Here is a 15,167-nt window from a genome sequence, read left to right on the forward strand (position 1 = left end):
TGGTGAGGGATTGGAATGCCCTGCCTGCTGCGGTTGTAAATGCGCCTAGTTTGGGGGCGTTTAAGAGATCTATGGATAGGTTTATGGACGAAAAGGGATTGGTTTAGATTAGTGGGTCAGTGTTTTTTTTAAAAAAACTGGTCGGCGCAACATCATGGGCCGAAGGGCCTGTTCTGCGCTGTAATGTTCTATGTTCTATGTTAGAGTTTAGAAGAATGAGGGGAGATCTCATTGAGACGTATAAGATGATGAATGGGATGGATAGGATAGAGGTGGAGAGACTCTTCCTGCTCAGAAAGGATAGTAGGACTAGGGGGCACAGCCTCAAGATAAAGGGGGGGCAGTTTAGAATGGAGTTGAGGAGGAACTTCTTCACTCAAAGGGTGGTGAATCTCTGGAATTCTCTGCCCGTTGAAGTGGTGGAGGCTACCTCGCTAAATATTTTTAAGACGCGGATTGATGGGTTTTTGATAAGAGAGGGGATTAAGGGTTATGGGGAGAGGGCGGGAATTTGGAACTGAGCCACGACAGATCAGCCATGATCTTATTGAATGGCGGGGCAGCCTCGAAGGGCTAGTTGGCCTACTCCTGCTCCTATTTCTTATGTTCTTATGTTCTTAGAAGAATACATTTGCAAAGAAATGACAGAGCAATTAAAGAATTATAGAGTAGTTACAATGGGAAACTTTAACTACCCAAGAGTAATTTATTTATGTTTGCTGATGATACAAGCTGAGCGGAATGTAAGCTGTGAGGAGGATACAAAGGAGTTGCAAAGAGATAGAGACAGGTTGAATCTTAGAAGATGGCAGATTGAGTATAACATGGGGAAGCATGAGGTTAGTTATATTTAAAGTAAGAACAGAGAAGCAGGATATTTATTAAAAGGCATTAAACTTGTTGATGTTTCATTAGACTTGCATGATCTTCATATTAAAAGGAGGATATCTTGCCTTGGAAGTGGTATAGCAAAGGTTTACTGACTTGTTTCCTGGGCTGTGAGTGTTGTCCTATGACTGAATTGGCCCTATATTCTCTGAAGTTTAGAAGCCCGGCTCACTAACCACATGTTAAAGATATATAAATGAGCATGAGGCTGACCTCACTGGATATCTGGTGTCAGTAAGATCGCGGGGGATGAGAAATCGGGCATGAACTTGATTTTTTGTTCACTTGCAATCTTATGACTCACCCTGCCCATTGGCCAGCGGGGCACAACTATAAAATTACCCCCCCAACCTGAATGGTTTCAATTCCTTACTTGTCGAGTTTGAGTCAATTTTCCTGGGCTAGAGCAAACCATTCATTGTGCTCGATATTTGAAGATGATCCTGTCTTTCCTCCTAGAAAGAGTGCATGTAGAAGTCAGGGAAATCATAGGATCAGGCTCATCCATGATTTTTATTGACCTTGTGTTGATTTAGCAAAATTACAGATTCCGATTTCCCCTGATTTTTAAAAAATTTGTTTAGGCAATACAAGAGATTGTGCCATGACCAACATTTATTGCCCCACTCCTAATTGCCATTGAGAAGGTGATAGTGAATTGCCGTCCTGATGTGCAGCAACCCATGTGGTGTATAGCGGAAGCTTCCAGGTTGCAAGTTTGGAAGCTGCTGTCAAATGAGCCTTGGTGAGTTGCTGCAGTTGTGAACTGACATGAAGATGTGGCATGCATCAATGGTGGTGGGAGTGAACATCTAAAGTGACGAATGGGATGATGATGAAATAGGCTGCTTTGTCCTGAATGGTATCAAGCTTGTTGGAACTGCACTCATTCAGGCAGATGAAGAGTAATCCTTCACACTCCTGACTTCCGCATTCTAAATGGTAAACTTTTAGTCACTGCAAAATTCCCAGCCTCTGACTTAATCTCATGTAGTTGTAGAGATTAAGAGCTAATCTAATTGAGGTGTTTAAGATCATTGAAAGATTTGATAGGATAGCAAAACTATTTCCAAGGTACTGCACAGCAGGACAAGAGGTTGCAACTTGAAAGTTTCAACCGGGATTCTCCGACCTTGTCTGTGGCTGGGATTCTCCAGTCTGCCCTGCAGCGATGATGGGATGAACAAGATCAGAAAATTCCGGCCTCGAGCTAGGTTGTTCAACAATGATGTCAGGCAGAATTTCTTCATACAAAGGCAAGTGGAAATCTGAACCATTCTCTCAGCCGTTGAGATTAGGTTAATTGAAAATTTCAAAGAAGGTTTTGATATTTTTGTTTTTCCAGAACTTTAAGGGTTACATAAAAGAGTACGTGATTGAAGTTAAAATACAGATCAGCCTTGATCAAGCAGAATGGCCAACATCTATTCCCATTTTTGCAAGATATCTTACATGATTGAGCAGCCTGACTACACATGGGAATTGGGACGGGTGAGAGGTGGAGCATAGGGAGGTCTGTTGGATTTTACGGTTTCCGGACCAGCGTCTAGACTCACATAAAGGATAGCACTGGAATTTGTACCCCAGAACCTTCAGGGATGGAGAACGTATGCCAGGAAGAAAAAATAATTCCACTTGAATGTTGATAAAATTGTTATAATACTGTGATATTTCTGATTTCAGGTACAAGGACGGTCAATACCCAGAAAACAAGGAAGTCATCAGAATAGTGAATACCTCATCCATGGTGGCTGACATTTCCTTCTGTTTTCAGCATGATGTAAAAGCTACTACCTACCTTGTGGATCCACCCAATATGACTCTTGAAGCCTATCAGAAAAAGGTACACATTTCCACAACACAGTGTGAACAATCATCAATGTCATGTCACATACAACTACTCCCACAGTAGTAGAGTAATTGCCAAATACTTCCAATCACAGAGTGTGTTCTCACTGCATTCTTGTATCTATAATATTGAGAAACTATAGAACTGTGGATGTGTACAATGTGTACATTCTACAATGGTGTAATTCTTATTTTTATTGGTTCCTGGGATGTAAGTGTCCACTATTAGTTGCTGTTGGGCAGATGGTGGTGAATTGCCTTCTTGAACCACATAGCTGTTAGGGAAATTATTCCAACCTTTTGATTCAGTCACAGTGAAGGTGATATAGGGCCCGATTTTACCGTCAAGTTGCGCCTGTTTTTGGGTGCAAAAACTTGGTAAAGTCGGGCATGAGGTGAGTAGCGCGACCTGCGCCTGCCTCCGTGCCGGTTCTCCCTTTACCAAGGCCTGAAAATAACCACGATTGGGAACCTGCCTGAAATGGGCACAATGGCCATTTAAATGCATTTGAACACATTTAAATTGAATTGATGGGCTGCACGCCCAATCTCATCCATATTTCCACCTTCACCACCACGTTTGCTAATCCGAATCAGTGCGAAACAGACATGCTCCACACAAGTCCGATTCAGACGCTCCATCAATGAAGGTTAATGGGGTAAGTGTATAACACCTGACGGCTCTCTGCTGCTCACAGATGCCCTTTTGTTGCAGCCATTTTCTGTCTTGGATTGGTGGCGGATCTGCGAGAGGGATGGGAGGCTGTTGCTCAGCAGGGTCTCTGACATCTGACTTGCAGCATGGACCTGAGTCTCAGCACTGACCTTGGGTCTTGCAGTGCTGTTGGGACATCGTACACTCAGCTCACTTCCAGCTGAAGGATACGCACAAAGCTCTTGCAAATTGCACTGCTGCAGCCTCTCAACTTTGCAAGGAACTGTGATTATGGGGAGCATGTGACTGGAGGAATTGGCGGGGGAACTGTGTTTGTGGGGAGCATGTGTCTGGAAGAATGGGGAGCTGTGATTGTGGGGAGACTGTGTCTGGAAGAATGGGGGGGCTGTGATTGTGGGGAGTATGTGGCTGGGGGAATTGGGGAAACTGTAATTGTGGGGAGCATGTGACTGGGGTAATTGGGGGGAGCTGTGACTGTTGATGTGCTAGGGGCAAATAGCATTCCTTCACCTCTATATGTGCACCTCTCCATCTGCTGTCCCCCTCCCTTCGGCGTGACAAGATGGCTTTTGCGATGCAACCAATTGATCTTGCTGTTCTTTGGTTGCTGCTGGAGCTGAGGAGGAGGAACTGGAGAAAGAATTGCAGACACAGGAAGCCCGCGCCTCACCATTTGCAGGAAGAGAGGGAGACGACCACCAGAGGCAGGAGGTGGCCGTCATTCACCCAGAAGGGGGGCGCAGGAGAAGGAGGGAGCAGAGACCCCGGCAGTTCCATGTGTGAGTGTCATTTGAACAGATGTTGGATACCATGTGCCGCCGATGTCTCTGCTCCCGAAAGGAGACAGTACAACAGCTGTGTAACCTGTTGCAGGATCTGGCACCCAGAGGCAGGGGGGACACCCACTCTTGGTGGCTGTCAAAATGATGGCCGCTGTGAACTTTTATGTGACTAGCTCCTTCTAGACCCCCAGTGGAGATGCTGTGGCATCTCCCAATCAGCTGTGCACACCTGTGTCAGGCAAATCACAGAAGCCCTATATGTCAGGGCTGGGCAGTACATCAAATTTAACCTGGACCACGCTTATCAAAAAGCCCGGGCTGCTGGGTTCGCAGCAATTGTGGGGATGCCTAACATTCAGGGGGCCATTGATTGCATACATGTTGCCCTCAAGGCCCCCCAACAGAATCTGCAGAGATTCATTAACAGAAAATGGTTCCATTCACTGAATGTTCAACTGGTGTGTGACCATAACATGAACATTATTGCATGTCTGAGCAAGACATCCAGGTAGTATGCTCGACAGTTTCATTGTCAGGAGCTTGGACGTCCAGGAGGCATTTGAGGTGGAGCCCAGACTGCAGGGTTGGCTCATGAGTGATATGGGGTTCCCGTTTCAAATGTGGCTGATGACACCTGTGTGGAGCTTTGTGTCTGAGGCGGAGACCCGCTATAATGTAGCCACCCATGCAATAGTGGAGAGGTGCATTGGGCTGCTCAAAATGCGATTCTGGTGCCTAGACCGATCTGGCAGGGCTTTCCAATACAATCCAGTGATCCCTTCCTGCATAGTGGCTGTGTGCTGTACCTCGCATTATCTAGCTCTACAGAGAGGTGACCTATTGGAGGAGGAGGAAGACGTGGAGGCTGACCAACCAGACGTCGCTGGGGAGGATGACCAGCAGAAGAGGAGGAGGAAGAAAAGGAAGAGCATGCCAAGGAACATCAACCAGGTGCTGAGGGTTGACAGTCCAAATGAGGCATGCGAGGGCAGCAAGGCAGACTGTGATCACCAAGCAGTTCACTCACTAGGGTCCCAGTACTGAGGGAGCACTGCACTGTCGAAGGTAGATATATATACACAAGATTTGAGCTCCATAATCCAGACCGACACTCCCCCCAGTGCCAGTACTGAGGCAGTGCTACACTGCTGGGGGTAGATGTACATACTCTAGAATTTGAAGTCCATAATCCAGACCGACACTCCCCCAGTGCCAGTACTGAGGGAGTGCTGCGTTGTCGGAGGTAGATGTATATACTCTAGGATTGAAGCTCCATAATCCAGGCCGACACTCCCCCTGGTGTCAGTACTGAGGGAGTGCTGCACTGTCGGAGATAGATGCATATTCTCTAGGGTTCCATTTCGCCCCCCTCAAGTTCCTTCTATATCCTGCAACATTGTCACGCCAGAGTGGCTGGGCCTGGGAACTTTGTGTTAGCAGGTTTTTTGGCAGGCTGGAGGATGATGACGACTCGCCATTATGATGATGCCCTTGTAGACTAGTCAGAACCTGAGCTCTGCATGCGCACTGGCACCTAAACCCACGTCTGTGTAGTGAGTAAGGCTTCTGAAATCCCCATACTGGGCCCTGGGGCAAGAGGGGTGGAGGATGGGAGAGAATTTTTTGTGGGGTCTGGGGAATCAATGCCTTCCTTTTTTCAGTGACACAGCATTAAGGGGCCTCCCCAACTGACATCAACATGAAGCATCCCTCCACTGATCATCAATGGAAGAAGATTCCTATTTGAGACAAATTTGAGACAAATTAGTCGCAAGTGGGTGGTTAAAAAAAACATTTAATTGCAAAAAGGTGTTTAAATCAGATGTTCAAACAGAAAAACTCGTAAACTGAAAACGCTAAGGTGTTTAAGTCACTTTCTAACTAGAGCAGCCCTTCATCCGTGCCATCTCAATGCAACTACAACTTCCTAACCTTTCGTGGCCTACTGCTACGTCTCAGTGACTCCCCAGAATGTACATCAGAGGTGGAGGGGGCCAAATGCCTCCCATGCCACATGACCTGTGATGCGTGTGGCAGGCGTCCTCTGGAGGCCCTGGATCTTGAGGGCTCTGGCCTGCTTCTAGGTGTCTGGGATGTTTCCATGACACCTTCTTCATCCCATTGCCCCTAAGGTGCCCTGGTGTCAGGAAGGGGGGAGTCAGAAGGTGTAGCCATAGGCACAGTCTCCTAGCTGAAAGGCCCTGGCATGGGCTTGAACTCTTCCTCCTCCCTTGGAGTTCCTGTGGGCACCTGGGTCACTTCATGGGACAGCAGTGCTTCTCCAGAAGCTCTAGTGTCGCTTGGCACCATCAATCCTGGAGGATCACTTGCGTCCTACCCATGGTGGTCAATGGCCACTTGAGTTGGGGGCCACCGCAGCAAGTGCCCTCTGTGACTGGGCCTCATTCTCAAGGGCTGCTACCATAGTCCGCTAAGTCTCAGTGCTGACCGCGGGGTCTCATGCCAGCTCTTGAGCCTCTTAGCCATTGGCCATAGAATCTCAAGAAGTCTGTTGCGTCCATCAGTCGTGCCCTGCTATGACTTGGTCATCGTTTGGAGCCTTTCGATCATGGTGAGAATCCTTTGCTCCAGGCTTTCCACTGCAGACACCACCATTGCAGTGTTGGCCTGGGAAACATGCAAGACAGGCGATAGCTGGTCCACCTGAAAGCTTTGAGACTCCTCCCAACAGCCTCACAGTTGGTCTGTCAGCCCCTTCTGCATTCCCTGGCTCTGTTACTGCATCTCCAGCAGCTCAGGGAGAAGTGATCTCAGGGGCCCAGCATGTAACTTGGGTGCCAGCTGAGTCCTCGCCTCCAGCCCCCACATGCCAGAGGTCTCAGATGTTCCCTCCTCCACCCAATGTACATTATCAGGTGTGTTGTGCTCACCAGAGAGTGACTCAGAAGCCTCACCGCTAACTAGACCCACCGACATGTCGGTATTGGGGATGTGAGTTATAAGATGGAAGCTGACGCCAAAACTGTGCCACCCTCGGAGGTACCTTCAGCCATATCCTCCAAGGATTCATCCGGCTGTCTTGACCAGGATGGGTGGGGGCTGCATTAGGGGTCTGGTATCCAGAAAGCCCCAGAGTGCCTAGATCTATTCCTACAATGCAGGATACAAAGGGGGGAGAGGAATCTGGGAAACATGTGATTCACATTTCTCTATTGAACATAGAACAAAGCACCAAAAAAATTATATCACAGGAACAGGCCTTTCGGCTCTCCAAGCCTGTAGTGACCAAGCTGCCCATTTGATTTGTTACCCCCTACCCTTCCGGGGACTACACGCCTCTATTCGTATTCCATTCAAATAGCTGTAGAGATGTCCCTTAAAGGTCTCTATTGTCTCTGCATATGAGAACTCTCAGGCACCCACTCCTCCTGGCAGCGAATTCCTGGCACCCTCTCTCTACGCAAATAAACATACTTTGTCCATCTTCTTTAAACTTTGCCTGTTGCACCCAAAATTCGTGCCTCCAAGAAGTTGCTTCAAAGTGAGTTGAGGAATTACAGGTACTCATGTCTTGACAGCAGCCCGACCATGTTGTCATTGGCAGCCCGCATCTCCCCTTCTCTTGACAGCTCCAGCACCCACCCCTTAATGAGGTGAGCCAGACCTCCCCGGAGGTCTGGCTCACCACCCCCTGTCTTCACCCTCTCACGAGTGTTATGGCTGATCTTCTGCTATGGAGACAGAAGGAGCCATGAAAAAAATGATGGTGTGACTCTTACAGAGTATCAGGTGGTGGCCCTTAGAGGGCAAGTGCAGTCGGGCTTTTTGGGGGATCAGAAGGAGGTGTTTAGAAGCATGCAGAGTGCTGGGGATGGGAGGATCTGGGGGAAATTTGGGGGAAGATGCAAAATTGGGTTCAGCAGTCACCCTTGCTGCCCAGATGAGGTCATTGACTTTTTTCTGGTTCGGGGCCGGTACCCTGGCATTGACTGAGGCACTGACTTTCTCCAAGGCCACATTTCCATCAGCTCCCCTGCGTATGCGTCCTCCTAGGAGGAAGGTGTCCCACCTCGCCCCTGCTGTACCCAGTAGCCTCCCCAGATTTCCCTCAGAAAACCGGGGGAGGGGGGTTGCTAGTCATGAGCACATTTTGTGCAGGAATGCCTGCCTATTCATTGTTGTGTTTTTAATAGAGCTACCCCTGATTAGGGTGGAACAGTTCCAGGCAATATGTCGGAGCATTCCAGCAAGATACATGCAGTTTGCTTACTAGCATTGGGTGGAAGGCAAGTGAGCATTTGCAGGTGTGGTGATGGGGGGATGGGGAGGCAGCGGTGAATCAGTGCCTCAATGATTCAGGATAGGGGAAAGAGAGGGAAGAGTCACACAGCCATCGGAGCCTGGAGGAGATGGGGGCCTTGTGCAGAACGGTCCATGATGGAGGTGAGGGGATCACCCTGCCTGATAGCGATAGGGTGGAGGGCGGATCCCTCTGCCTGAGATCGGTGTGGGGGAAGGGGGTCCGCTGTCACTGTGCCTGAGATCGGTGGGGAGGGGCCCACGATCGATCTGGGTGAAAGGGTGAATTCAGGGGATCAGTAATATTGTGGGGGTGGCATTATCTGACCTGGGAGCAAAGTGGCAGGGAGCGTTATTCTATCTTTTTTTTGCACATGTGCAGTTGGAGGCGCCGATCAGAGCTGCAGTGTTTTGGGCGCGTTAATCCCCGCCCGTAGACTTATGTAGCGCGTTTCAGACTCACTGATATTTTTCCAGGCAGAGTGTGTATGGGGGCGCCAGAGAACAGGTCTAAAAATCGGATCTGAAACACTCCCAGATTCAAATTCACCCAGCACTTTGAATTAAAATGGTAAAATAGTTTGAGGTCAGGGTGTTATGTGACCCTGAGAAAAACTTGCTGGAGGTAGTATTGCTATGTGGCTACTGCAACTTTTGTTCTTCCACATATTAATTGTTGGAAAAGCGTTTGGGATTTATTGCAGTCGTAATGAAGATACTCTGTAGCATTTGACTGATGATGATGAGGAAACTTGGTAGACTTTAGGCACTGGTGGATTTGACTTCTCTGGTTATTGTTCCTTCTAGGACCTCTCAATTTGGGCCTACCCGACCGCCTCAGGGAAATTTGATGACTGTCTCATCTGTTGTATACGAGAGAATCCTGAGCCAGTCTGCTTTAAAATATGCTGTTATGGAGTACGTGCAGAGCTTGAACTCGATCGCAAGCAGCTGCACTTTGACAAATTGATTCTTCACAGGTCAGTCAAAGCCATATGATTGATATGGAAACAAACACGTTAGTGTGAATTTTCATCCTCGAGGCAGGGAGGCGATGGCCCAGTGGTATTATTGCTAGACTATTAATCCAGAAATTCAGCTAATGTTCTGGGGATCGAAGTTCAAATCACACCACAGCAGATGGTGGAATTTGAATTCAATAAAAACAAAATCTGGAATTAAGAATCTACTGATTGCTATGAAACCATTGTTGATTGTTGGAAAAACAGCACTGTGGACATGTTCTTTTGGGTGGAGTACTGATTTTTGTATTTGTTTAATGTAGTTAATTGAAATTTGCAACTATCTGTTTTTTTCATGAATAACTTATTGAGAAACTAATAGTGCAGAGAATTGGGTTAACGCACACAGTGGAAAGGACCGGATGGCTTGATTAAAGATTGTAGCTAAGTCAAAAAAAATTAGCAACAAAAACTATAATTTGACATGGAAAGTGAACCAAGTTGTTTGTCAGTTTTAGCACAGCTGAGTGCTGAGTTTCCTGTTACATCACCAGATTTAACTGTTGCAGTGCTGCCACATGTAAGAGTTGAGGATGTGATGGTGAAGGCCTTGTATTATTGGTTATGGTATGATTTACGAAAACTCTTCGGGACTTTGGGGGTGATTTTCAGCCTGCGTTAGCCATCAGTGATAATGGCAATGTGATTGCAAAGTATGGCAAAATTTGCGTTCTCTAATTCTCACCGGCGAGATCCCATTTTCCGATTTTCTAGGCCTCTTGCTGGTGACATAATGAGAATCCCACCATGCAAGTCAGAAATCTCATTTAAATACAGTAGCATCTTATTAGTGAGCCCTCCTGCCAGGACTTCCCTCTCACTGAATATCATGCCAGTGTGATTTGCAACAGCTGTATTAAAATGAGAACCTGCAGTCTCATTGGAGGTGAGTGTTCAGGTCACTATCACCCTCCAGAGTGCCAGTTGCAGAGGGAGAATGAAGATGATGCGGGGAAGGGGGATGTGGGTAGATAGGATAGCTCACAGGCCTTAGCAGTCCTTCACATTAGTGAACCTCTAGGTATCAAGCTGCAAGTTTGCAGACAGCATGTCCTGAATCCTTCTTGTGGTGGTAGCACCACTGATGGATTACCCTTCTACAGTGGCAGTTGGAAATTGGGTTGGAGCAGCTGAATCCACAGGATCATCAACTGCACCTACATGGCTCTTCCCTCCCCATGGTGGCATCGGACGCCATTTATGAACCACAAGGGATTCCACTCCCATAGTGTTCAGATCATCTGTGACCACATGAACATTATGCAGGTATATGTCCATTTCCCAGGGAGTGTCCAGGGTATCTACATCTTGGGACACTCACTGATCCCAGCAATTCGTGAGGGAAAGCATCAATTGGAGGGATGGCTCCATGGGTGTAAACAAAGTGTACTCACTCAGGATCTGGCTGATGACGCCAATGCAGAGGTCACAAACACTCACTGAGACTCGCTATAATGGGGCTCATGCATTAACATCTGCACTGGTTGAGCAGGCGATTGGTCTGATCAAGATTTGATTCTGTTGCCTGGACTGATTGAGAGGAGCCCTCCAATACAATTCCCAAAGGGTGTCACGCATCATAGTGGTCTGCTGAGCTCTCCACAACCTGACACTGCAGAAGGGAGAGCAGCTGGACCAGGAGGAGATGGAGGAGTGCCAGTACTTCTTGGATGTGGAGGGAGGCAGTGAGGAAGCAACCAGAGAAGGAGGTGGTGGAAGGACACATCCTTATATCTTTCAGTTTGGGGACAAACGGAACTAGGTTGTGATCCCACATGGAATCTGATATCTGCTCATTACTGTGGTACTTGCAGGAAATCAGTGTGATGGTGGCTACATTCACGGGCAGGGTGCTAAAGTTGCAGGAGAATGATGATAACATGCAGGGGGACAGAGCGATGGTCTTCTTATCCTCTGCGAAATCTCAGACTCCTACCTGACAGACAGCTGAGCGTGACCTGCTGCTGTACAGGTCATATAGGAGCGGAGGGAAGCTAAATGATATATCTTAGTTGCTACTGTCTTCTCTAAGGTCAGGAATTCTGGTGTGTTTCTTCACCTACAAATGAGGTGGCCAGCCTCTTGCATGTTTTCAGCCATTAACATCCTCATAACAAGAGAATGCTGACAGAACTGAACGTTGATGTTGGGTTGGGGGTGGGGTGGCACTCTGCCATGGATGAGGATGGTTGGGGGGTGGGGCTGTGGAGCCCGCAGGAGTAGCATAGCTTTACTGCAGGAGTGGGAAATATATAGCGCTGCCATTTTTATACTCCACAGAGATGAAGTACCGAGTTTGCCCAGGGATTTGCAAAGCATGGCGCCATGACATGACATTGTGGAGGATTGATATTGAGGATTAATCAAGTGCACTCTCACAATGTTGATTTTGACCTGCACAGGTGTTGTAGTGCTGCCCCCTTTGGTGTGGGGGGGGGGGGGGCTGTGGGTGTATTGATGACTCGGCTAGACAACCCCAAAGCCTCCTAGGTGGAAGGCCCCGGACATGCTGGTCCTCTTCCCTTCAGGTGCCTGGGTGCCCCTGAGCTCCTTCATGGGCTAGAGGGGCAGCTGGAGCAAGATCCAGAAGACCGCTGTTTTTTGGCCCTGACACTCATGGATTCTGACTAGTTCCTACATCACACTGGTGTGAGCTGCATTTAAACCCAAACCCCAGGCAGATGGCCAGTGACTAACCCACCTCAATATCCCAGAGTACTGTGTATCTTGAGCACAGAAAAATGTCCTGATGTCAGAATAACTTAATGTTCCACACTTCAATTCATGCACATTACCATTTTCTTCCGAACCATTCACGTTTGCAAAATGAAAACTCTGTGCAAGTATTTCAGAATGATGTGGGTATGCCGGCGTTGGACTGGCGTAAACACTATTTCAGCACACTCTTTGTAAGGTTGCCAACCCTCCAGGATTAGCAAGAGGGTCTCTAGATCTCCAAGATATTGCTATGTGTATTCCTGGGAAAAAAAAATTGAAGAAAAAATCTCATTGTTCATGGAGCAAGCGGAGAGGAGGATCAAGAGAGAGAAGGTGAGCGTCTGACTTTTTGAAGTTTTTTGCAGACTTTCTGACTGTTAAAACTTGCTTTAAACGGAAGTGGGCTGCAAGGTTTGCTGGGAAGGGTTTTTAGCACGCGAATTATAAAAGGAAGGCTGCAGTATACAGCAGGCAGCGTCGGGAGCGGGCAGCAGAGTGACCAGAGAGCAGAGTGTGAGCTGTAAGGGCTTTGGCTCACCAGGCTTCGGCGAAAGCAGGCGGAGGCAAGGTAAGTTTAACTCTTAATTGGGACTAGCATGAACTAGGTAATTGGGATGGAGGGACATGTGATGTACTGTTTCTGCATAATGTGGGAGCTGGTGGACCCCATGGTCATTCCAGTGAGCATGTCAGCAGTAAGTGCTGGTTGCTTGAAGAGCTCCAGCTCAAAGTAGACAGGCTGAAGTCTGAGCTACAGACACTGAGACAAATCAGGGAGGGCGAATGTTACCTGGATAATGTGTTTCAAGAGAAAGTCACACCCCCTAAAATGACTAATTCAGATGGGGGTCAGGAACAAGAAGGGGTAGCGGGGGGAGGAAGGTGGGGAGTCAGGTACAGGAAGTGGAGTCCCAAGAGCCTCAGCCCCTGAATCTGCACAGCAGGTTTGAGATTCTTGCTCCCAGTGTGGACAAAAATGAGGAATTCAAGGTGGCTGAGCAAACTGCCCACGGTACAGTGGTGCAGGGAGCGGTTGAAGCGGAAGAAGTAAAGAGAAATGAAGGGGTAATTGGGGATATTGTAGTGAGGGGCATAGACTCTGTCCTTTGTGACAACGATAAAGAATCCCGAAGGTTGCGTTGCCTGCCTGGTGCTTGGGCTCAGGATGTCTCATCTGGGCTGCAGAGTAACTTAGAGTGGGAGGGTAAGAATCCAATTGTCGTGGTTCATGTAGGTGCCAATGACATAGGCAAAACAGGAACTAAGGATCTGCAGAGGGAGTATGAAAAGCTAGGAACCAAATTAAAAAGTAGAACCAACAAGGTGGTAATCTCTGGATTACTACCTGAGCCACGTGCGAATTGGCTCAGGGTCAATAGGATTATGGAGGTGAATGCATGGCTCAAGGATTGGTGCGGGAGGAATGGGTTCAAATTCATGGGGAATTGGCACCAGTATTGGGGCAGATGAGAACTGTTTGGATGGGACGGTCTTCATCTGAATCGTGCTAGGACCAGAGTCCTGACAAACCGTATAACTAGGGCTTTAAACTAATTAGTGGGGGGGAGGATGCAGGGGTAGGGGGAATTACAAAATCAAAAGTAAAGGAGAGGGTACAAGTGCAGGTTAATGTTGAGGACATTCCACTAATTAAAGGAGTAGAGGGCACGGGAGAGGTTAGTAGCGTTTCTACAAAACAGGTCCAGATAAAGGCTGGCATAAAGTCACTTTACTTGAATGCATGAAGCGTTTGAAACGAAGTGAATGAGTTGATGGCACAAATCAGCACAAATGGGTATGATCTAGTGGCCATTACAGAAACGTGGTTGCAGGGTGACCGGGACTGAGAACTGAATATCCAGGGGTATCAGACATTTAGGAAGGATAGACACGAAGGAAAAGGAGGTGGGGTAGCTCTGTTAATAAAGGATTATATCAGGGCGGTAGTGAGAGAAGATTTAAGCTCCAAAGAGCAAAACGTGGAATCATTGTGGGTGGAGATAAGAAATAGTAAGGGGAGAAAGTCACTGATGGGTGTGGTCTATAGGTCCCCCAAATAATAACTTTGAGGTGGGGTGAGCTATAAACAAGCAAATAATTGATGCATGCAAAAATGGAACGGCAATAACCATAGGGGATTTTAACCTGCATATTTTGGTTGACTCAAGTCGGATGCAGTGGGCTTGAGGAAGAGTTCTTGGAATGCTGTCAGGATAGTTTCCTTGAACAGTATGTTATGGAACCTACGAGGGAGCGAGTTATCTTAGATCTGGTACTGTGTAACGAGGCAGGTAGAATTAGGGATCTTCTTGTGAGGGATCCTCTTGGGATGAGTGATCACAATATGGTTGAATTTCTGATGCAGATGGAGGATGAGAAAGTAGTGTCCCAAACCAGTGTCCTCTGCTTGAACAGAGGGGAGTATGATAAGATGAGGGCAGAATTGGCTAATGTAGATTGGGGGCGCAGACTGATTTGGTAGGACAGCTGAGGAACAGTGGAGGATTTTTAAGGAGATCTTTTTCAGTACTCAGCAGAAATATATTCCGGTGATAAAGAAGGACTGTAAGAAAAGGGATAACCAGCCGTGGATATCGAAGGAAATAAAGGAGAGTATTAAATTAAAAACCGATGCATATAGAGCGGCTAAAAATAGTGGGGAATTAGTAGATTGGGAAAGATTTAAAAAACAACAAAGAATGACTAAGAAAGCGATAAAGAAAGGAAAGATAGAGAATGAAGCTGAACTAGCTCTGAATATAAAAAAAGTAAAAGTTTTTACAAATATATAAAAAAGAAAAGAATGGCCAGAGTGAATGTTGGACCTTTGGAGGACGAGAGCGGGGATTTAATGGTGGGAGACGATGAAATGGCTGAGACTTTAAATAAGTTTTTTGTGTCGGTCTTCACGGAGGAGGACACAAATAGCTTACCGAATATTAAAGATAGAGGGTCGGTAGGAGATGAGGTCCT

The 15,167-nt window shown here is 47.3% G+C and overlaps 1 protein-coding gene across 1 annotated transcript in view; it reads left to right on the plus strand.

Moving 5' to 3' along the window:
• Nucleotides 1–15,167, plus strand: part of hydin (HYDIN axonemal central pair apparatus protein) — a 1,114,396-nt gene that overhangs the window by 805,208 nt on the left and 294,021 nt on the right. The window contains exons 51-52 of the mRNA XM_080187991.1: nt 2,572–2,731; nt 9,262–9,434. Of these exons, the coding sequence (XP_080044117.1) occupies nt 2,572–2,731; nt 9,262–9,434 (333 nt within the window). The remainder of the gene's footprint in view (nt 1–2,571; nt 2,732–9,261; nt 9,435–15,167) is intronic.

The sequence above is a fragment of the Carcharhinus amblyrhynchos genome, chromosome 4 (genome assembly GCF_965287045.1).
Source record: "Carcharhinus amblyrhynchos chromosome 4, sCarAmb.v2.hapA, whole genome shotgun sequence".
Classification (NCBI taxonomy): Eukaryota; Metazoa; Chordata; class Chondrichthyes; order Carcharhiniformes; family Carcharhinidae; genus Carcharhinus; species Carcharhinus amblyrhynchos.